The following is a 24,209-nucleotide window of genomic DNA, read 5'->3' as shown; positions in this document are numbered from 1 at the left end:
TGCTATGTATCTTGTACTGAAATACATGAAAGGGAGATTTGTTTTTCCTTGGACATTCCTTCACCTCTGTGTACAACATCACTTCTTTGTTATTGGATTAGGTGTTAGTACTGGCAGCCATTTCAAATGCATTTGTTTTCCAGTCAATGTAATAAGATTGCCTTTATTAGGCTTCAATTAGAAACGTATTTTCAAAAACCATAATGCTAAATGTGCCCTAACTGAAAGGACGCTGTATCTGGTATTTTAACTATCTGAAAGATGGGTTTGCTCACTTTGAGACAATTGTGTTTGAATCTGGATTTCACCTTGAATTAGTGAATGGCTTATTCTAAGCTTGGATGTGTAATTTTTTTTCTAACGGTGTGGTTGAAATGCTATCTATAGTTCTATAAAACACTGGATGCAGAATCTTTGTCAACATGGAAAAAAAGTTAGTTTCAAATTAAGAAGTGTGATATTATATACAGTACGTGTGAGATAAACATTGAACATGACAAACCACATCAGTTGCTCACCTGTATTCACCAAATGTTCCATCATCTTCCTTCATAGGTTGTATTTCTGGATCAGCATGTGCATCCTCCTTTTCCTTCACTAAAATATTTGAAATAGTGATTTTTATCATTAAACTGCAAGACGGGAAACCTTAAGACCTTAATTTCTCAAACTGATCACATTTGGCAGCAACATGGTTTGAATAAAAATCATTTTTTGAACTGGGGCCTTAGGCCGTTACATTTTTTCTTTTGAAGGAAAAGATCTGCTAATTATAGAATTTTATTTTCATTCAAGTACAAAATACTGTATGTCATTCTGCATTAGTAAAAATTTTGCTTTTCTAGAACTAAACAGAAAGTTTCGTTAAAAATCCTACTAAAATACTTTCTTAACTTCTGTTATTAATAGAGCTATTGTTTATTGAAATCTGAATAATTTAGTTTTACTTATCCATGCTCCATATTTCCTCTTGATATTCCTCTCGTACCGATTGATAAAACTGAATGAGATTCACTTGTGTTCACTGTTAGTTCGTACGCTTTCTGCTTTCTTTTCATGCACTAAGTCTCCAGGGAATTTTAAATAGTATTTTAAGAATCATTAATATTGGAAAAAATAGGTGTGGTCTGTTAATTTCTTCTTTTCTATAACATGATCAAAAGCAAAGCAAAACCACCTACACTGGAACCTAAAATTTAACGTAATTGTATCTCTTGCACATCCTTGTCATAGGTTTAGTCATCATTCACTGATGATAATAAATCCATACATGCAACTTGTCCCTACAAAAGAACTATGTAGCACTGTGTTCTTTGTCTCAGAAACCCGCTAGCACCTGAGAAGACAGATGTTTATAGAAGACATATTCCTATAAGTTAAGATTGTTGATAGAGTAAAATAAAATACTGCCTTCTACAATTATCTTTATGATTCTTCCCTTTGCCTTTTCATTTTTGTTTTTCTGGCTACTACTCAAATCTTTCCCTTTTTAAGCAGATACAATTATATAATACAATATACGATCTCCTATCATTTACTCTGGTAATTTCCACACTTAATGTGTACATCATTAGTTTATATGCTGTTATTTAAGATAATATGAATCATTCTGACAGTATTTTCTAAGTATATAATTATAATAATGCATAAGTGTTCACTGACACTAGGTTTCAGAAGTGCACTGGTCAAAACAAGCAGGAGAATTAAAACAGAGTGTGGATTTAGTTTCTTTTGTGCTTTTGTAAGTGCAGCCATCTTTTTCATGTCCAAATTAATAATATGAACTTCAAGAAGTTTGAGTTGACTTTAAATAAGCGTTCCACAGTCTCGATATTTATATCATTCTCAAACCTTTGGAGTCTGTAACGTAGAACAGAATTTTTCCCTGAAATCAAGATTTTACTTGAAACTTAGCAATTGTACTTTCTATTGTAGGTAGGAGAGGAAAAAGAAAAATCAAATTATCCTTTGATGCCCAGTTGAAGTCCATTTATATCCACTCATACTTCACCGCTGCTCTGAGATCCTACCAGGCAGTACTACTATTCTGTGCAAACTGGTTGTCACTATATCCTTTTCAAGAGAGCTTTAGTCTATGGACCTACTCCATAAACACAAATATAAGACTGGGAAAAGATATATATGACACATATACGCACGTATACATATGAATCAGAGTTTTGATAGACTATGTATGTTGTATAGTTCCAATTTTAATTACAAATTATAAAATATACTTGGCCATTCCTAGGCCTAATACAAAAAAAACCCAAAAAAACCAAAAAAAACCCTAAAAGAAGAACAAAGAAAAACTTACAGAAGAAAAAACAGCCTAACTGAACGATGGTAACTTCAAATTTGGCTGCAAAAAATGCAGAGGCTGAAGATGACCAGATTCTGAGGAGAAGGGTAATATATTTGAAACAAAACAATGTATGAAGAGATTTGTCCTATGAAATGCATTCCCAGTACATTAAAGTAGCGTGGTGGCTATGAACTGGTATATGTTTCCACACTTTCTGACCAATTAAATTGTAACTCAGCTCATTTTAGTGGTATAAACCTATCTGGATTAGACTTCAGGAAGTGGAGTGGGAGGACCAAGTATCTCAAACAAAGCTCAAACCCCTCTAGAGTGGTAATGTGTTAATATGACCCTCCAGGAATGAAGGAGATACTTTTCTTATGCTTAAACGGATTGAGGTTTTCTACCAATAGGCAGATAGCCCCTGGTAAGCCTACTAAATGATAAGACTGATTTACTATATATACACAACATAAATGTAAACCAGCAGCAAATATAATTTCTCCAGTAAACCTGAGATCTGTGTTAATGGATTACCAGTAGATGATTTTTACTCTCACTGTTGTATATCATACCTGGATATTTGCCACCCTTATTCCTCCTTATGAAGCAAACAATCAGTAAAATCAAGATCAGAAGAGCAACAGCACACATAAGACCAATGAACCATCCTTGAGTAGCGATGTCTACCTGCCGACTTGCCATTGCTAGAGAATAAAAGAAAAATGAAATATTTTGCTGCATTTAAATGCTGTGCTAATTCAAATAAATACAGCCAGTATACATTGTTCATTAATTAAGGAATAACATTCACTGTGAAAATTAGTATTAAGAAAAACAGTGATACTGTATTTTGTAAATATTTTCATTATTTAAAATGTTTCCAAGTACATGTGCATAGAACTTGCTTTTGAGTATATAAGAATTCTGCCAACATTTAAGCTTTGCAACTACTTTGCAAAACCTGTGCACATACTACGTTGCTTTTCACAAACCTCAAAACTATTCTCAACCATTTTACATTAATTAAACTACTGAAATGACTTTGCAAATTATAATTCACACAAACATGTCGATCTCATTCTCAAAATGAATAAAAAGCCAATACTCATTAGCTACTGCACTCCCATTAGTCTGAAATGGGTAAACAGATGGGTCATTCAACATCCTAACGTTCAATTTCAAGTAAAAATCAACAATGAAGAATCCTTTAAAGCCTTATTAAGCATTATGTTTTCTTCCTCTCCTCAAACCTGCACCTCATCCTACAATTTATCATGATTGCCATGATTAACATTAGTGAGGACTTAACACAATGCAACTGGGAAGCCTTTCCTTGGCACTGTTTCTCTCCAAATGCTGACTCAAGCTCAAGATAATGTAAATAATAAGCAAACTACACAGGAAACATTACAGTCACTAATAAGGACAGGAATTATATGTGTGGTCTGGGGGTTGGATCCCTCCTACTGGTCTCCAATACAGCAGGAGGATTTTCCTGGTGAAGCTTATTGTCTGCTCCTGTTTGGAAACACACTACAGGCAACTGGCCTTAGGATTTGCTCTTGGGAGAAAGTGGGAAGGGTGAGAGGAGTTAGGGATGCGCGCTACAGACAGAAGAAGACATGAAGTGGAGGAAGATGGACATCCATCCAAACTTATTTTGTTCATTCTTCACCTTCTCCTCCAGCCCTAAAACCCAAGAGTTTGAAACTCTATGAAGACCTGCCCAACAGACCTCTCTCTATTTGGGAAATAGAGACAAAGGTCACCTTCCCACATGAATAAGGAATACAAAACACTTCCTATGCATAACTCATATGGCATTTTGGTTCAGCATTTGTTGTTTTTTTCTGGCTTCATGAGATAAGGTATTGGATTATTCAAAGCCAGTAAATTAACTAGGATTTTAGTAAGGATAAATAGTACTTCAGATCTCAGCTTAGACATCCACCCTAGCAGCAGATTATACTTGAGACCTTCAGTCGGGTCTCTTTGTTCGGATGCTGTGAGTACATCAGCTCTCATGGCACAATGTGTTTCACCCATATCTGCTAGGGAAGGTCTGTAGACTTGCTTCCACTGAAGTGAAGGACACAACGCATTTATAGCTTTATACACAGAAATGTGAAAGTCCCAGAGCCCCATGAAGATTTCTACCTCTCCTTAGAGAAGGTATGTCTGTAACGGCAAGGCTCATAAAAGCACATCAGAGAGAATCTATTTTCAATGGAGCACTGACTTTTCTAGCCACAATTCTAGTTGATAGAGCATAAACCCCTCCCCTTACAAAACATGTTGGATGACAACTGTCCTGTGCTGGTGCTGTCCTTTGAACAACACTTGAGCCTTGCTGGGCAGACAGCTAGCTGACAAGAGACTGAACCTGCCTGGCAAGTACATTAACAATAAAATGTAACAATACTCAGTTATAGGCCAGAATTCAGGCCCATGTCTCAATGTTATTTATCAGTTAAGACAAAGGCTGAGACAGCTAGCTTGAAAGCATCAGCTCTCAATGGTCAAAAGCACCCCTGATGTCTGGAGACAGTATCTACCCTCCATTCCATATGGAAGACCAATGTGTATTCCACTTTAGAAGTACTAGGCTAAAATTAATTCTTTATTTTGCTGCCTCTTTTTGGTCTTACTGGGCTTACTTATGACTTGATTTTCATTTAAATAGATCAATGAACAAATGTGCCCGGTTATGGTGGAGTTATGATTAGGAGATTTCCCAGCCATTGCTTAAGATTATGCTTTCTGATATTTTAGAAACTGACTTTCTTATATGCACACCAATTTAAACTATTTTTGCATAAAAATGTCTATATGTTATATATATATATAACTTTTATATATATATTATATTTATACTTTATATACCATATACATATATAAATATAAATATATATATGTGGCAGTCTTAAAGAACAAAATCACAAAGGCAATCTTCCTCTGAATTATAAATTAAATTAAAATAAATTTTTGTTTCCACATTAGGTTTGAAATTATTTTGAGTTTGGCACATACGCATTTATAATAAGGCATTAAAGGTTGTATAATACATACTGTGACAAAATGCAAAGCACATTTAACATTCAAATGTAGTAAGAAATAGCACCAAGCAAAACAACTCATGCATAAAAATATGCAAGATAGATGGGAGAGAGTAAAGATGAAAACTTATGCAGCTTCCTGTATTCTTTAACTTATTGCATATCCAGTAGGAAAGGGTTTCTAGATCTCAGTGCAACTTTAAAAATGGCACAACATTTCCTGCTTACGCTAAGCAAATTATCTGCTTCAGGCAGAAAGACATTTACTCTTGGTGAACTGCTAATGCAGGAGTCAATGCAATACACTGTACTGGTATGCTCAAAAAAGATAAACCCGCACACTATGAAGATGCTCTACAGGAATGCTTGTCAAAGAAAAAAATGTGGCAAATGTCTCTTGTATGAAATACTACAGTTTCATTGCTAATTAAGCACACATTCCATATTCCAGTATTTTCCTCTCTGTCCACTTCATTTTTTGCAGTGTTTAAAAGCTTTTATCTAGGTTGAAGACAGTGTGGCACAACATTTTTCTGTAAGAAATATGCTATAATTTAATACTGGACACTGAACCTTTCCATTACCAAGAAGCAGAAAAGGGTGTCTTTGCATTCCCTTCTTCCTTAACTACTCAGGGACGGGAGCCAAGGTGACTGGGTATGTACAGGATTTCTTATCTATTGGCTCAGTCTTTTTTGTGCAGAAAGCTGCTTTTGGAAGGTTTCCATTCAGCTTGTTTTGAATTATACTATAGTCTTGATCCTTGCTTTACGGCTGCTTTAAGCTTTGCATGTGTATTTGCATAAAATTTTACAGATCTGCTTTTATACCAGTAGCTGTCTCTGGCATAAATCACCTCTGTGTTTAGCCCATACATATTTGCTTAGCACTGTTATTCAGCACAATGTTCTCAAAGCTTTCCTGCAACACAATAAACTGTGAACAGGAATGGAACAAAACAAAGCAAAAAATTATGATTTTAGAAAGTACTCACTTTGAAAATGGCATATTTATTATTCACTTTGTTGTCTGAAAATTATTACATATTGTTCAAGCATATTTTCATATTTAAACTACTTTCTTAAATCATAACATTCTGAAGTTGGTGAGGCTACTGCTAAATAACTATGCACTGACCAAAATGCTTGGAATGAGCAGAACTGTCTAGCAAATACACAAGAAATAAGAACAGCTGACAAAGAATATGCTGTGATGGCAATGACATATTCAGCATAACATCAAAAAACTTCCAATAAAGCCCTTTCTCCAAGTTAAATGAACAAGCATTACTGATTTGTTTATGAAGAAATATGACTGAAATACATACATAAGGAACTTAAACAGCCTTACTGATTCACAGGATATAGTCAGGACATCAAAATCTATATAAAACCAGCATATGACAGGAAAAGCAACATTTACAGATAGGAATCTCTTAACACTGGTATAAATAGATTACATGAGACATCAAATTGAATCTGCACTTCTGATTATGCAAACATTTTAGCTCAGATTTTTTGTATTAAAACAGATCATACACAGGTGTTAGCTTTAAAAATATATACTTGGCTCTATTAAAATACACGTTATTTAAATATAGCCAACTAATTATATTAATTAGAAATAAATGAAATGAGTCATCTTCAGTGCACAGCACACAGATGGAGTGTGAGCAGTGAGTATCTTGCCCCTAATATAAACATCAGACAAGTAGAGTGAATTGAGAGGATGAAAACATTCATAGTCTACATAATAAATGTGCTGGCATTATTTAGGAGCTTATAAAATAATGCAACATTACTCTATAAAAAGAACATGCAAAGATGCTAGCTACAGCATCTCTTAGCTAGAAGCAGTTCAACGTTTCAGCACGTGGTCTACCACAATTCTGACTACGATACAGAACTGGTACAGTGTGCCTCACCTGGACCTGTCTCAAACACATCCTCTGAACTCCTAAAACCAGACAGGCCCTCAGCACCAACCCGGACTTTATATGCTGTTCCTGGTGTTAAACCCTTTAACACAAAGAAGCTTCGAGAACCATTTACAATTTCTTTTTTCCAATCTTCTTTGCCTACAAAAATTTTAGGAAAACAACATATTGGAATTTTAATTTTCTCTGTGTTACTGAAAGTTTCTAGACAGAATACTAACAGTTACTTGACTAAACTACGGATTGGCTGAAAAAGATAACTGTTCTCTCAAAAAATAATAAAATCATATAAAATTATGACTTCAAATAATATATTGCATGCAATATATTGAAGATGACATTGTACATGAATTATGAAACTATTTTAAACATTTGTTCCATTGTACTAGAGAAATACTATTTTCATTTATTTTTTAAAAGGCTTATTGAACTTGCAACTATAAAATACATTAAAATAGATTTTAATAATTTAATTAAATTATACTTCTGTAGTTTCAGTCAATATTTACTTTAGTCGAGAAGTTCTACTTCAAAATCTGAACCTATCATATTTCCTGATCATTCTCTTCTATCTTTTTCTGCTACAGTCTCAGCTGCTTCTTTGACCAATATCCAGAAAAAATGCTTTTATACTCCAATTTCCAGATAGGTCATCTTTAGTCGTAACTTCAGAAGGATAGAGTATTTGAATAGAAGTACCTTGGTTTTATTAGCTAACTGGGTTTTAATTATTACTGCTATTATCAAAGATTAAAACCTGGTTTTATGCCAAGTACGTAAGTTGGTTGATATCTTATTTTAAGGTTTAATTTAACAAAGAATATGGTTTTGATTGGCTCTCTTAGTTAATTCTTTTTTTTTTCCTGAATTGAGTATAATTTAGGAAAACTGTTATATCCTATTTTAATGCAAGTAATCATACTTTTGCACATGTAATCACTGCATGATAAACATCTTCATGCAAACTACATTTTTAGAAGTTCACGTTCAAAAAAATTTATAAAATAATACAAAGGAACAAAGGCTGATATTCTATCGAAGCATCAAATACCTGCTACACATTAATGTTTATTAAAATACAAATTACTTGTTTTTCCTGATCAACTTGAAAAATAATTCTTCTAGGCACTTAAGAGCTATCATTAACACTGGGTCAATTTAGGACCATATTTACTATAAAAATCTTTGAAAATATATCTGAACATTTTAGCAAAATTTAATGAAATGACTTCTTACTGCCTGCTACACCATATTCAATATAAAAGTTCGCATGATCTGGTCCCTCATACTCCCAACTGATATTGGCATAGGTCTCAGCAGCAGCTGTTGTAACATTTCTGATCCTTGGATAAAGTGGTTGCACTGAATACACAATAGAAAAACAAAGCAGAGTACAAAATTGTGACTTCATATATTAAAAAAACATATTCTAAGAAGTTACTATGTTAATTTAGACCATATACAGGGAAAATATAGTACATTTGTCATTGTTTCCATTACTGGAAATTAATGACTAAAGTAGCGTATTTGGTAATCGAATCCTAGGCAGTTACTACACTATGATATTATAAAGTAAAATCTATGTACTCTACTGAGCATGCCCTGTATCACAAACACTGCCAGATACTTAAAAATACCTAATTGTCAAAATTCTGGAAAACATTATTTCTATTCATCTACAAGTAAAATGCAGTCAGCTGGAAAATGAGAACATTGTCAGGGTAACGGGAAATGGTAGGAGAGAACAGAGTTACGAAGGTGGTACACACCTCCCTTTATGCCACATGCCACTGAATGGACTGCAAATGCCTCAACTGCAAGCCCTTATAGGATTGTGTCTCTATTGCATTGATAATGATAACAAAGGAAGACAATACCCTTATAGAATGTTGGACGGACAGTGTGCATGACTGGGGAGGTTGCAAAAAGGGTTTCTGAATATCCTTCACCATCAGAGATAGTAGGAAAGAAAAAATAAAGAGTAAAAACACTTCGCATCAAAAAGTAACATTTAAATAATACAGTAAAACCTTACCTGTTAAATAACACATGCACACTCTAAGTTCATGTACGATTCAATTAGTTTTACTTGTTAAAAAATGAAACAGCTAAGTGATACACCTTTATTTGAAAACAAACTGCAGTATGTGTGTACTGACACCTTTACTTTCACAGAACATTTCTGAAACCAGCTTCATTAACATTATGGATTCATGGCACCTTTAGATACTGGAACATTATATGTCAGATAATGAAAAGCCAGTATCAAAATACTCTGGTGTGAAGGACACAAATCACTGGAATGCCAGAATCTGTTCATTTTAAGGCACTGTGTCTTACTGCTGACATTCCCATTAGACAACAGTACTTTTGACACATACGCCTAACGCCCACATCTATGAAAAGAAATGCTTCTCTCTTCAGCATCCTGCAATTAGCCACTTCTTTGCTCAAACCTTAGTTCTTTGTTCTCCAGTTATACCTGTTACAAATGGACGTACATTTCAGTATTTTTGTTTGCCTAATACTAATGAAAAATAGATTTTAATAGCTCTAATAGTGTAATAGTGCAGATACAAAGAGAACACTCCTCAAAGGCATGAAATTAGTTTTTAATGAAAATGCCACTGACTTTTCTATTCTGCTAAAAATATCTTTTCTGTTAGAAACAACATAAAAAATACTTCCCAAAGGACCAAGAAATATCAGAGGTAAAAACCTAGTCTCAGTAAAGACAAATGGCAGAATTCCAATGGCTTCATCTAGACCAGAAAACAAAATGGGCAAAAGCCTGTTCTCAAGGCAAGGGGTGCTGTACAGATTTTTTTCTATGTACTTAAATTATTTTCTGCTCAAAACAGGATGGCTTTGACCATATGGCTGACTGGAAGAAGTTCCAAATTAGATTAAAAGAGAAAATGGCTTACTTTGGCATAGTAAAATAAATAAATCTGTACACCAGCCCCTAGCACAGACTTAAAACCATGAGTACATGTCTAAAAAACTATAGTTTCTGAGCCTTTTTAAAAAATACCTAAATGACGCAAATTCCATCGATTATCCTGAAAATGTATTCTCATGATTACAAATTTGCACAATATCAGACTTTTTATCCCCATACTTGCATTAAATTTTTCTTCTTAATTTCATTCCAGTAGTACTCATTCAACTCTTCAATCTGTATTAAACTAACTACCCCCCACATCTGATGTCTTTGTAGGTAAGCTGTCCTTATATATTTTATATCTCATTTCCTTCACCAAGCAAAAATAATAAGGAACATACTATTTAAATAATAAAGAATATATTTATTCTTGGCTAAAACCACCTGAACATAATCAAATAGAAAGCACTAGATTTAAAACAAGCCATGTAGGTTACTAAGTGAACAACAAACCCCGTAAGAAATACCAGAGCCAGAGCTGTCTATGGGAAATCTAGCATGTAACCATACACACTATGGTAATGCAAGGGGATTAGATTCTGCTTCTGTGTGCCACTTGAAGGTAGCAAGAAGAAAGAATAGCAGGCTCTAAATTTAGAGGTGCAGAGCCTGAGATTGCAGACGGGATATATAAACTTCCTTCCTCATTTGCACATAGGAACAGGTGTTTGTTACAATCAGCATCTACACATTTGTTCTGTGCCAAGAAAACAACTGGTTTGTATTCTAAATGTGACTTTGTTTTGTTTCATGAAATCATGTTTTCTCAAACCCATATTTTCCTGGATTTTGCTCTTCCACAGATGTCTAATTAGCAGCACAACTTTATGACTGATATTTGTCACCAATGTTAAAGACAGAAGAAACTATTAGCAATAATCTGTTTCAAACTCTTGCAGAGAGATGTCACAGACCTACACCTAACTTCTCCCTCCTCATGCCCAAGCTCTTGGTGATGAAGGAAACTGTCTCATCTTGTGTGAAAGACTCCAGATGTCAGACAGCTTCTCTACCACTAAGCAAATTCAATAATCACCTTCCCAGTAAAACCTCCAGCTTATCTTGTGTTTGGGTTCTTTTTTCCATCTCCAGTTTCCAGTTTCTGCTCTGATTAAAGAGTTGCCTGCTAGATTAAAGACCTGATATCTGGTAAATGTCTTTCTATTCATATGATTGTATATAACAATTAAATTGGCTCTGAAAATTACCTTCATTCTCTTGGTGTCTTAGTTTCTAAATCCTCTCAAGTGACCTATTTATGCTTACATTTATCAGATGTACTCTTATCTGATTCTTACCAATAGCTGTTTGTATAGATTTATCCATGTGTAGTTTGTGGTCAGATTTAGGTTCTGTTTTTTTCCTATTGAATACAGTGCACCAAGAAATTTGTTCAGAGGAACATTTATTTTCAAAATCATTATTTCTGTAATTCTTCCTCTTTTTCACTACTGCTTGATCTCATTTTCCTGCAGGCCTGGAAAGTTTTAGTTAAGTCTGTTAAATGTGCCATATTTGCAACATGAATACATGCATATGAAAAGATGGCTGATGGATCCTGAGGTGATGAAAGCCTAGACTTAAAGGAGTTACAATATTCAAAGCTTGTCTTCAATCTACCCAGACTCTCGTCTTCTCAATCAGCACACCTCTAATTATAATTAACCTCTTAGTTCTTCAATATGTTTCCCAGCACTGTTCACAAATGTGAAATGTGTAATTGTCAGCTGGCAGAAACTCTCAGCATGTGCAAGCGCCAGTTGGTAAAGAGCAGGGGCAGAAAGCTTTGTCTCGGGGAGCAGGGCTCTTTCAGTAGCGGAGCACGGGGCTCTCTTGATCTGTAACCATGCACAATGCCGTGCAGCAGCACTGACAAAAGAATTCCTCTAAAACTGATGGGAATGGATTGTTAGTAAGTTACAGTTTTTATACAGACCAACTCTTATTCAGCTACTTCCAGTAAATTAAGCTCTTTTATTCACGCTACAATACAATGCAAAATTCAGCTGGCACTTCTGAGTACAGTTTCATTCCCGTAGTGAGATGTGGTATAAAAGCATTTGCCAATTGTTGAGAAAGAGGCTTAGGCTCAACGTAAAATTTTCCTTTCTTTTCAAATTAATTCCAGTGCTTTTTTTTAGTGGAGTTTTTTGTAGAGTTTTATTTAATCTTCCAGCCTTTCAGGAACACAGTTCCTCCAAACAACAGTTACACTTGGGCTGCAGATTCAAAAGTATTTAATAAGACATGACACGAGGTATGAATGGACTTTAACAACAGAATAGGTACTCTCTCTCAAGATTTAGTTCAGCAGAACAACAAATCAAATAATCCCCAAAGTGACTAAACTTTTGGAATTTTCATGGGATTCACCTGATCTCCAGGAAAAAATCTCAGGTAAGTGACAAGCACATATTTGAAGATTGGTGTCAAATGGGGAAAAAAAATGCAAAGCAATATATCACAGAAAATTAGTTAAAATGCATATATAAAGAGACAAATAATTTCAAAGGAAAAAACCCCACACCCACATACAAGAAAAGACAAAGGAAAAAGCTAATAGATTCTGCCAGACCCTGTAAGACACACAGAAGGGTTTTGCTTTTGTTTGCTTTTTAACCTACAACTTTTACAGTATGAAATTCAAGCCTTAATATAACAATAGGAGTGAATTCCATTTCTGGCAGTGAGAGATGGGCATTAGTCACTTCTAAGATTATTTAGGCCATTGCAAGAACATTCCCGTAGTGCAAGAAATACAGAAGACAAAGAAGAAATGCAAGAAATCTTTTCACTGCTAAGCATTTAGCATGGCATGGGCTTTGTGTGACGTCTATGAAGCAAAAGGTATTTGCAGGAATTTTTGCATTGCAATACTCCTCATTTTCTCTAGTCTAGCATGCAAAACATCATCATTGTTCCCGGTAGACTTTAAAGAGGACAAAACAGCGGGTTTGCGTAGCAGGCTGCACTGAAAGAATCACACAGATATATCATGGAGAAGTCCACAGGGAGAGTGGCTGAAGGAGCAGTACAGAAATAATCAACTTGAAAAGAAAAAGCAGCTTGAACTTGTTAGGAAAAAATATGGAGACATTATGTGAAATGATTCAAAGAGGGAGGGAAAACAGATGGTGGGCAGGGAAAATGATTTAAAGAACAGCATTTTGTATGGAACAAAGAAAACTGAGATGATCCTATCTTCTACAAAGAGATCAGAGATATGAACCCAGCCGAGTATGATTTCTAACCTACAGTGAAGAGCTATATATTGGACATTCAGTCAGAAAAACAAATAGTTTCAAACCCAGAGGCTAGACTACTTGTTTTTCCCCCTTGCAACAAAAGTATTTCTGTCAATAATACCTGAGATGTGTAGTTCACATAAAGAAGGCAGACCAGACTGAGTACTGCATTGACAGGAAGCGTTAGCTTCAATTAAAGGTAACTCTGATCTCACAACCTTATTTTAATTGCTGTTCGGGTCTGCCAGTTACCAGTGTCTGCATGCATGCAGACTACAAGACCTTGCTTTCAAATAAAAATGTTGACTAAATCAAAAAGAAACTGAAAAGTGAAACAAGGTTTGTGAAATGTAGAGGCTGTCATGTCATGGCATGGCTCCCTACACCTCAGCTTACCACATACACAATAATGAGCCCCTGGAACTGTTTATTTCAATGAGCAACTTTCATTTCTACCACTGGTCAAATCTGTATTCTCTTCCTTCCTGTATGGTCCAGTTATTTAAAACTTCTCATGGAAAAGGGTAGGAAAGACTTGACTCCAGTGATCACCTGAGTCACTTTCCAGCTACTACTATAATTATTTTACGTGTAAACAGGTTCTTATTCTCCAATTTTTGTCACACCTCTGTTCCCTCATGCTTGTCGTTAGATGCCAATACATAAATGGCAATATCAATGCATACTGCTTATCTAATACTGGGTATAATACCTTATGTTTTGCATATGCAGTTTTCAGACACATTTAGAACACAGGTTGCTAAGAAGAAAAACTTCCTTTATAGTGCCATAATTTGATCAAACTTAAGTCATTCATAACATCACAGCATTAGAAAGGAAAAAAGATAGTGCAAGCCAAATACGAGTATCAACTGTAACAGGATAGTGTGTCCATCTAGCAAAATAATGTGGCTCATGATTTACTCATGTGGGCTTGTGAGAGAATGACTGTTCTGTCAGGATCTCCTTTGTTAAGTTTCCCTTAGAGAAGAAAAAAACCTAAATTCTTGTAAATTGCCACAATCCATTGCATTTCTGCTATTTGATGTAATGGTATTGTTTGTCTAAAGAACATTTTTGTTAGGATGGTGCCCGTATTACAGGGAGACAATTAATTTCCTCCTTATATTGCCCCACATTTGGATAGAGCTTCTAAGTTCTATTCAAGCTACAGAAAAAAAATATTCCTTTATCTAAATCCCTTTGTCTTGACCTCATATTTCATGTTTCCACCTAAAATTGTTATTTTACCTCATGGGAAAAATGCACAAAACTTGCTTCTCTACTTATTGGTCTAGAATATACTGGATATCTTTACTTAACACCAGTACAGTCATTATAATCAGACAAACTCAGTAGGGACAAATATTGAAAGTGTCAAGTGTAGCAGTAAGCAGACTGTGGTTACTTTCATTGTTTTTAAAGTAATAAAAGACAACGAAGGCCCCACGCCTGTCTAAAAAGATGGCAAGACACATGGTGTCAAGAGACAGGGAATGTATTTCAGAACTACAATAAAAATACTGAGACACTCTAAGATCCTTAGATTTACCATAGCAATATTTTCCTCTGCCCTTTAATATATAGTTTTACTCTGAGAAGTGAAATATGTCCCAAGTTGCACAGCTTGCCCAGGTTTGGATGACTTGAATTCCTCCAGCACCTTGTGTCTAATGTTTCTGACTAGCCAAGCTGCAGGTCTTCAGGAGCAGCAAGCCAGCAGAAAACACCAAGTACAGAAATTTCAGTGCAGCTCAGGCTAGCTGAATCTGGGACCTATTGTCTTAACTTCCAAGATGAATGTGCTCAAATTGAAAGAGAAAGGATAATTACATTTTTCTGGCAAGTTCTGCCCTTCAAAACGAAAAATTGAAATGTTTCTGATAGTTCACAAAGAAGTTGAGAATATCTAAATTTCAACTTCTCCTTAGTTTGGCTTTGGTCCACATTAGTAAGATCTGTATATACATATAGGCCCTCCTGCACTTAATGAAGGAGTAAAAATTCACTGCTGGGTACGGCTTCTTCTTGAGTGGGCTGAGTATTTCGTTCTTCCAAATCCACCCACTCATGAGACCAAATAATTTGGCACTTGATCTTGATAATATGATCCTCCTTTTCCTTCCTCATAGTCCCTGATCAGTAGCAAAACAGTTAATCATGTTAATATAAGTAACCACTGAGAACATTCATCTCAGGCCTGCAGCAACTCAGATGTCCTAACAGATGTCATGGCTTTAGCTCCATCCTGTTTGCAGTTCCACAGTTTTTTTTCCATTTGTAAGAGCTAGCTCCTACAGGAGTATGTGAAAACTTTGAAACCATAAACGGCATGGAACCAAATATAGACATTTGCTTAGTTTTCAGAGAATCTGAGATGACAGCTCTGAAATGTGAGCTGCTCCAGCTGATCTTACAAATAAGACACTTTCTGCTAGCCACAGGCTGTGATATAGCTATAATTAGACCTCAGTTTCACAGAGAGAATCCATTTTTCCTTGCATGAGTTTTTATAGTCAGCTATAAATAATGAGAACTTAATTTACATTTCTGCTGTTAATGACCAGGACTACAAGTCAGTTTGATTGTTCCAATCTGTGCTGACTTCTCAGCTACAACTAGACTAAAAAACAGCAAGAAAGACTTGTCATTAAAATAAATCCACAACTCCGTACACTTACCAGAAATGCATCTGATATTAGAATACGCTTATATACATGTATATAAATATATATATTATACATGCACAAATGCATGCATACATATATATAGTCTGATTTATACCAGAGTGAGTGAATGAAGTTCTTTTTTATGGCTATTATCATTCAAAACACCTGATCATCAAGTGGAAAGAAAATATATGTAAAACAATTTATGCTGTCTCTTCCATGTTTGTAAAAAATGTTGGGTACAGATTTTGATTTGGGATGTTTATGGTCTGAGAATCTGAAGCATAGATGTTCACTGTGTTAATGACACCTCTTGTGATAAAATGACACATACGTATAGAGACACCTTTCTGACTTATAGCTACCTAACAGTCCTCAGGACAATCTTTGCTTCTGACAGTAAAGGTATCAAAATTCATAAAAAATGTGTGCAAAAATGTGAAGAACACTTTGTTTGACAGAACTGCATCATAAAGAACTAAATATTACTGAATTCAAGAATAAGGATGATAATAGGTTCCACTCACTGAAATATCCTCAAGTACTCACTCACAAGATCTGTGAACCTAAGACAGCAGGAAGCTCTTTGCCTGTATATTCAATCTGATACTCGAACTGAGAAAGATACAGAGGGTATTGTCACTCATCTGTCTCCTATGGACAGTTGGCTCACAAATGAAATAAATGTAATCAAATAGGTAGCATTAAGCAGCAGTGAGAAGAAGAATGCATCTACTTTTTTAAAACAAAAAATGCACATGGCACAGGCAGTAAAAAAATGTCCATTGCAAAAGTGCCGTTTTTTCTACTCCAGCTAATCAGTGCTAGTGCACCTGGATCCTGAATATTTATGACAGTGACACACATCTGTTAAATGTTCAGAAATAATTAGACTTTGCTGAAGCAAAGCTAACGAATTCTCCTGGAACTCTGTGGCAAAATAAACAGATTAAAGGTATTAATAAGCATTCTGGATTCCTTTCTTTTTTTTTTAAAAAAAAAAACCACAACAAAACCCATAAATGTTTTCTTCCAGCACTGATTAATACTTTGTATAGCAATGTGTAGTTCAAGATTTTCTGTCCTTACCACTGCAATTTCCCCATTTGCAACACTGCAAAATCCACACATTAACAAATCATGCAGTTTCATTTTACCTTTGCCTGCACCTACAGCAGGACGGAGAACACCAGCTTTAATGGAGGAAAACAAGAATAGGAACACTATATAATTACATACAACACCAAAGGGAACATACATATATAATTTTATTATAAATCATGAAAGCATGCAGACTAGATAAAATTTATTAATTCAAATAAATTAGAAACAATCCAGTTATGCTGAACACTGACAGACTATTACAAGACAAAAATTAATATACATGCATTTACAAAATTTTACTGCTCATGCTTGTTAAGATTCATGATTTAAATTAAATGTAGTTCATATGCAACCTTAATACACTATTAGAGAAACTGCATTGCATACCAACTCATCTATGGCAATTCCAATAAACTATAATTTTACTAAGCATAAAAATACATGAAAAGATGGTATCAAAATAGATTTTCAATATTAAAGATGTGCAAAATCCTAAAAGGCATTCCCCCCAAATTTCCCCTTTGCTTTAAATTACTCTTATTTTATTAAGCTTTCATATTTAAATAAATAACATCTTCAACAAAAAAATGGCCAAAATCAGAGATCTAGAATGACTATAAAAGCAAAAATCACTAGTGACAGGACTGAACAATATACTTAGGACTATTTAAATATTATACAATGTCACCAGTTACTTTGGGGCCACAGATGACAAATTTCTTTCTGCAGCTTTTTTGAAGTTACAGTTTTTTCCAGCTCTGTGAAAAAAGTTTAGAACTCACAGAAGCTGTTGCATACTTCAAAAGAGAAATAATTTCCTCTAGCCATAAAGCTGCATCATTTCAGTATTGTCCTCTGTGACCAGAGAAGGTCAGTGAAGCAGAATAGATGAATTGAAGATGACCACCTAAAATGTAAAGTTACATGAAACTTTGAAGCCCAGAAAAGCTGAAGTCTTAGATCTTGTAAGTTTATATCAAGAAGAGGAGCTTTACACCTCTTTTGGGGCTTCCACTACAGCAGAAAACCTTTGCACATCTTTTCTTAAAAACTACTTAAAATCTTTTATTAGTGTATAACACAGTTAAGAAAGCTCTAGAGAAAATTTTACTAGGGGCTACTTTCTTAATGGAAGGAAGCAGTAGTACTATTTTCAATAAAATTTGTAGTGGTTTTTATACTCAATGAGTTTTCTTTATACATACCCATCTTACCTTCATCCATAATTGTTACTGCTTCCTCAGTTATCTGACTTCCTGATCCAACTGAAGTTTGTGCGTTAAAGTAAAACTTGTACCGTGTGCTGTAATTTAAATTTTTTAATATCAAGGTGCTCTCGTTGGCAGGAATTCTTATCTCTACCAAGGGACCTAATTCATGTGTGTTGTTAACTGTTGTTACAAGAAAAAAAAAAAATTAGTTAGGAAAATTGCCTACATTATTATTATGTTAAAACAGGGTTTTTTTGTTCATATTTATTTGTTTTGTCTGCTGCATTGTTCATTTCAGGTTATATGAATGATAATCTAGTTTCAAAAGAAAGTCACCTTTGTGTAAAAACAATCTATGTGAGGGGCTAAAATTTAACAGACAGACAGGAAACACCTACAAGTTTTTTAAGTTCAAATTCCATTCTTGTAAGTATCTGAATTCAAGGCAACTGATTCCACATCAAATCATCTGAACTTACACACATTTGAAACACTGATCATTAAAAAATTCCGAAACTCTAAACTAGGTGCCTCATGATAAATTCAGTATGCTTAGGAAAAAAATACTGGAGTGACTTGTATCTAATGCCAAGGAACAGTGGAAGTCGGTAAATGGGAGAAAACAAATTTCCTTAACTGTTCCATGCACACGAATCTCTTAATTTCCAGTGTCACTGCTGACAAATTTCTGGGCAAGTAAGCAGTGGCATGGGGATCCTAAGGAAGTGATTTATAGCTCTGATATGAGTAAATGGCACATTTATGAACTTTTCATTTTAAAATTAAAATACCATGAAAACTGAAGAAGCAGACAACAATATAATTGGATGTTTTTTGATCTACTTCTAATGATCTTTTCTCTGCAGTTAGAATATAGGATTTGTAAGTGGTAGTATCTTGCTTCTAACTTGGCTGTCAGTTATGTGTAGGACTTCATTTCCATTTTTCTGTGAAACATGGTTTGAAGAAATAAAAGTAATGGAAAAATGCTAACTTTGTACTTGAGCAAGTGAATTTTTCCAAATAGAGTCATCCACATTGTCAAAATACATTAATCTTTTTCAAACCTGACATCTACAACGCAATCATATCTTTTGTACATTGTAAATTTAACATAATTTTTTCTTAATAAATGGATTGCTATTTGGTAAACATGTTGTCTAAGTTATAGTTATATATTCATAATTAACTTACTTGGCTGAAACTTCAGTATATATGATGTCAAAACACCATTTGGATGGGTAGGTGAACCCCACTCCAGAGTCAGAGAGTCCAATGTTGGGTTAGTAATCTTCAAAAAGGAGGGTGAGCTAGGAACTTTTAAGAAGAATATACAGTAAATACAAAGTAGATTAACTTAAAACAGCTCATGAATTATTAATCCTTAAGAACATTACTGTATTGAGACAGATTATTATTTTATGATGTCCAAGATGCAAATTCAGTGATTATACCCTTAGTGTTCTATTTCTAAATATACCACATTTAGTTTATTCTCTAGCTTTCTCATTTCATACCTCCTTCAGGGGTCTTAAATACTTTGTCTGGGCTTGCTGGTCCTTCTCCTTTACCATTAACAACTCTAACATTCAGCTTGTACGAGCTATAGGGCTCCAGCCCTGGCAACATTCCAAAAGTCTTGTTTCCCCTGAAAGTCAAGATCTTTTTTTCTACATGCCGCCTACTCCTTCTGGATAGACTCTGCACTTTCCAGTAGTAAACCTAAAGACAAAAGAAAATCTACAGTGAGCGTTTAGGTGTTCTGATTTTACAATCTCTAAGCTTTTCCATGAGTATCCATGACTTATAGGTAGGAATAACTGCAATTTTAATAAGCTCAGGTGAGACACAGCTTAGAGCTTTCCTGCTCCAGAAACAGACCTTATCCAGAAACAGTCATGTCTATGCAACTGGGTGAAGACTATCACCTGTCAGTTCTGCTAATGCTCAAAGCCAGTTTGACAAAATTTCTGGTTTGGAACAGCATTAATATGTGACAGTACTCATGTTAGCGAGTCCATCTGAGAGGCAGGACTCATTCATACCATCCATTCTTGCAGTGAGATGTCCACAGCTTCCAAAGCAGACTTGCACTTTGCCACCTTGTTATGTCACACACCTGAACATGCTATTCCCTGTGATGTGGAAGCCAAGTAAATATTTTTAAATGGGAAAGAAACTAAAGTATTTGTCTAGGCTGGAAAAAACAGAAGTTCTGAAAGGACTCTGAGGTTACAGGAAGATTATTCCTCCATTTATGTGACAATTAGATCAGATCACAAAGCTGATTCTGGTGTCCATTTTGCTGATTGAGTTTCTAAGAAACTACAGATGAGCCTCAGAGGTAATTACCTTGACTGCACACTCTACTACACAGTCTCTCTACTATGATATCTGGAAAGATATTAACAGTTGCCCCTACAAAGACTTGTGTTACTCCTAGGATTGTCACCTTCAAATACATCAATGTTCATTTTTCACAGCATAATTTTCATGTGTGTATGATCACACACTAAAACTGATAAAGCAATGTAAATGGGTACAATTCTGGTTCCATTTAGACCAACTGCAAAACATCTCTTTAATTAGGGAAGCTGGGATTTCATAAATGAATTCCAAAAGGGAACTGTTAAGACTTACAAAGCCCAACTAGATAGCTTATAAAGCAATGTTACACTAACACCAGCTTTCTATTGCTAACAACGTAACACTTCACTCTAATCACTGTTAAGTGCCACCGCGTTTTACATGGCTTGAGTTAATACTTCCCAGTACCGCCAGCTGTCATCCTGTAGCTCTCATCCTCCTAACTAGTGAAGAAAGCTATTTACAAGCTAACAAAAGCTTGAAGTGTTGGTGCTATTAGTATTGAAACTCATCAGGTACAGTTCATGATATTTTAAGAACTGTTCGCCAGTAACTTTTCACAGAGCACATTATTATAGTTGGGTCATCACTTGCCACTAGCCAGGCTGAAACTAAAAGAGAGCTTTAATAATCTGGGTTTGATAAGCAGTGATTTGGAAGAGGAATATGACAGTAAAAGAGACTGCATCACAGTTTTCACATACTGTATTGAATAACCACTGAATTTGTAAGAATAACGGGAAAATGGCAGCAGTAATAGTGAAAAGAATTATTTTTAGAATTTCTTCTTGGGTTTGAAATGCTTTATAGTACCACAGTATATTGAGTAATAGCTAGATTAATACAAGAGGAAAATATGAGTGATGTGCTGTAGACTGCTGCTTCATACATTTGTCTTCATGATGTGACTCTTTAGAGAAACACCCCTCTCTTTATTAAGAAATGTGTCCCTAATGCAACACTGCATATTGCGCTACCATCTGAAATATTTTTATTAATTAGGAAAGCCTGAGTTTGCTAGTAGGATTTTGCTATGTGTTTAAGAAGAGATTGTCATGTGCTTTGTAAGCTATGTCAATAACTAAGACACTTAAAGCATACTTGGCATCCATGAGTAGTTTTCAGCTTGAATTCAGAGAAAGCTTTGTAACAATAACGATCCACTAGGTCCTGGGACTTGTCATACCTTGTCTAGTTTTTAACCTATTTTAGCTTGATTTAGCAGTATCTGCAAAAATTAAGAAACTCTTGCTGCATCTGCAGCTTATTCAAGGATGTAACATTGTCCTGTTTGTCCTAGCCATAACAGCAAAACTACTCAGTGGTCAGGTCTGTTGTCAATCCTGCGGTCTTGAGCTTGTTTTATTTATGATTATTGACTAACTTATTTTAGCTTCAGTTTTGCTTAGCTTTGTGTAATTGTGTGGTTCTCCTCTCCACAGAAAAAAAATCATACTGTATACAGAGAAGGACTAATATACTAAATAGAAGTAACTGTGGCATGACTAACCCCTTACACCAACTGGAGAGGAAAGTGTGCAACTCATTAGCAAATACAGGACAGAAAATAACCCTCAGAGACTCCAAGTCTGAGGAAAAAGAAATCTACATCTAAACTTGCAATGATGACAACTCACTGTAACCATGCCTTTGACAGATGAGAACTTAACACCTGACATACGGGCAGACGTTTGTGTCTATGGATTTTTTTTGTATTATTAATGATCTTTAACAGAAATTTGCTGATTTGGATTATGAGCATTAGCATTGCTGTAACTGGATTAACAATAAGCATTAACTTCACTAAATTCTAACTCTTTAATCCTCACACAACAGACATTTTCTTTTGGTTGCCCATTTGTGTGTGAAATATGAGGTTGATATGAGACTGTCTTCTAATAGGTAAACATCTAATAGACTAGTAAGTCCTGTTTCTCAACCAAGTTTATTATCTAGGGCAAAGTACCACACTAACTACAAAAACTTATGCTAGCTCATGTAGAACTAGCTTAAGTCTCTCTGGACGATGGTATTTTGTGCCAGGTAAGTGACATCCACATATCAGGAACTCACATTCATGTGGTAACCAGCTGTAACGCACTGAAGTTTGGTTTCAATGCTCTTGAATGCTAGTCCTCCATTTTATAAGTATGATGTACATTTATTCTTCTCCAAATATTCTTTATTCTTTTCATTTTCCAAAATCTCTTTTTCCTCCTTATATTTAAACAGAAGTAGTTTAAATTAGTCTGTCTTGTGAAGTAACCTAGTTCAGGCTGTGTAACTAGTCTGTTTTGTTAGAACATATTTATTCGTATACTTGCAGTGGAGCAAAGAAGTAATTATTTTTTATTTTCTCCTACTGTTGCATAGGAAGCCAGTATATCCTCTTATTCCACTCTTCCCTCCACAGTCTACCATGCTTCTGCAGTTTCCACTCTTGAGTTTCTTCTGATGAGCCTCTAGTGAAACCTCTAAAGCAATTTTTGCCATCAGATTTTCCCTGTCCCCTGTACCCCTAAAAGACACAGCACCCAGCATAAGCTAGCAAGTGGCCAGTTGCTCAGAATTAAAGATGGGATTAATCATCACATTTTGCATCATTTGCAATGGGCACAAACTGAAACATGGGAAAAGTTCCATCTAAATATGAGGAAAAACTTCTTTACTGTGAGGGTGACAGAGCACTAGAACAGGCTGCCCAGGGAGGTTGTGGGGTCTCCCTCTCCGGAGATATTCAAAACCTGCCTGGATGCGACCCTCTGCAATGTGCTCTAGGGGAACCTGCTTTGGCAGGGGGTTGGAGTAGATGATCTCCAGAAGTCCCTTCCAACCCCAACCATTCTGTGATTCTGTGATATTATGGCAGAAGATGAGTAATCTTAGCATTAGACCTAGAAGAAACTCCTACAGAAACTACTTCTCCTCATCCTCTAAATATCCTTTTGGAATACGATCTGTAAAACTATTATAATTTTTTTAATCTATATAATGTGTGCAAACTTAATTGCAAACACATCCCATTTTTCTTCAAGGACAACATCACAGAAGGTTAGTGCTGCAAGGCTGGAACATTGTTGAACTTTAAATGAATTGTATCAATGCTGTTGCTCTTGTCAGCAAAACTTGTGAGCTCACTTTGCAGTAAGAGTCCTCTTATATGTCAGTTACTTCAATCTGGATAGTCTCATATAGGAAGAGTGATCTATTTTAACAAACGAGGAACAGAAAGCTTTTGACTGTACTTACTTTGTACCCTTGAAGGTGTCCACGGACAGTTTTTAGTGGAACTGGGTCCCAATGCACCTTTGCTAATGTGCTGTTAACAACATGAACCTGCACATTGCCTGGAGCAACCATTGGCACTGT

General features: G+C 35.3%; 1 protein-coding gene across 30 annotated transcripts in view; it reads right to left on the bottom strand.

Annotated features, from left to right (window-relative positions):
- Window positions 1–24,209, bottom strand: part of NRCAM (neuronal cell adhesion molecule) — a 63,786-nt gene that overhangs the window by 9,537 nt on the left and 30,040 nt on the right. For 7 of the 30 annotated variants that reach the window (XM_068402044.1, XM_068402039.1, XM_068402024.1 and 4 more), the window contains 6 exons: window positions 24,090–24,205; window positions 19,991–20,195; window positions 19,668–19,790; window positions 18,477–18,653; window positions 2,881–3,012; window positions 519–597 (listed from right to left, as the gene is read on the bottom strand). In XM_068402044.1, coding sequence (XP_068258145.1) covers window positions 519–597; window positions 2,881–3,012; window positions 18,477–18,653; window positions 19,668–19,790; window positions 19,991–20,195; window positions 24,090–24,205 — 832 coding nt within the window. Of the gene's footprint in view, window positions 1–518; window positions 598–2,880; window positions 3,013–7,288; window positions 7,442–8,536; window positions 8,663–17,315; window positions 17,352–18,467; window positions 18,654–19,667; window positions 19,791–19,990; window positions 20,196–24,089; window positions 24,206–24,209 lie in introns of all 30 variants that reach the window. The other 23 variants (XM_068402036.1, XM_068402037.1, XM_068402022.1 and 20 more) reach the window with 13 other exon arrangements.

The sequence above is a fragment of the Nyctibius grandis genome, chromosome 5, assembly GCF_013368605.1.
Source record: "Nyctibius grandis isolate bNycGra1 chromosome 5, bNycGra1.pri, whole genome shotgun sequence".
Lineage (NCBI taxonomy): Eukaryota > Metazoa > Chordata > Aves > Nyctibiiformes > Nyctibiidae > Nyctibius > Nyctibius grandis.
Note: the sequence above shows the minus strand (reverse complement) of the source record. Positions and strands in the feature narration are given on the sequence as shown.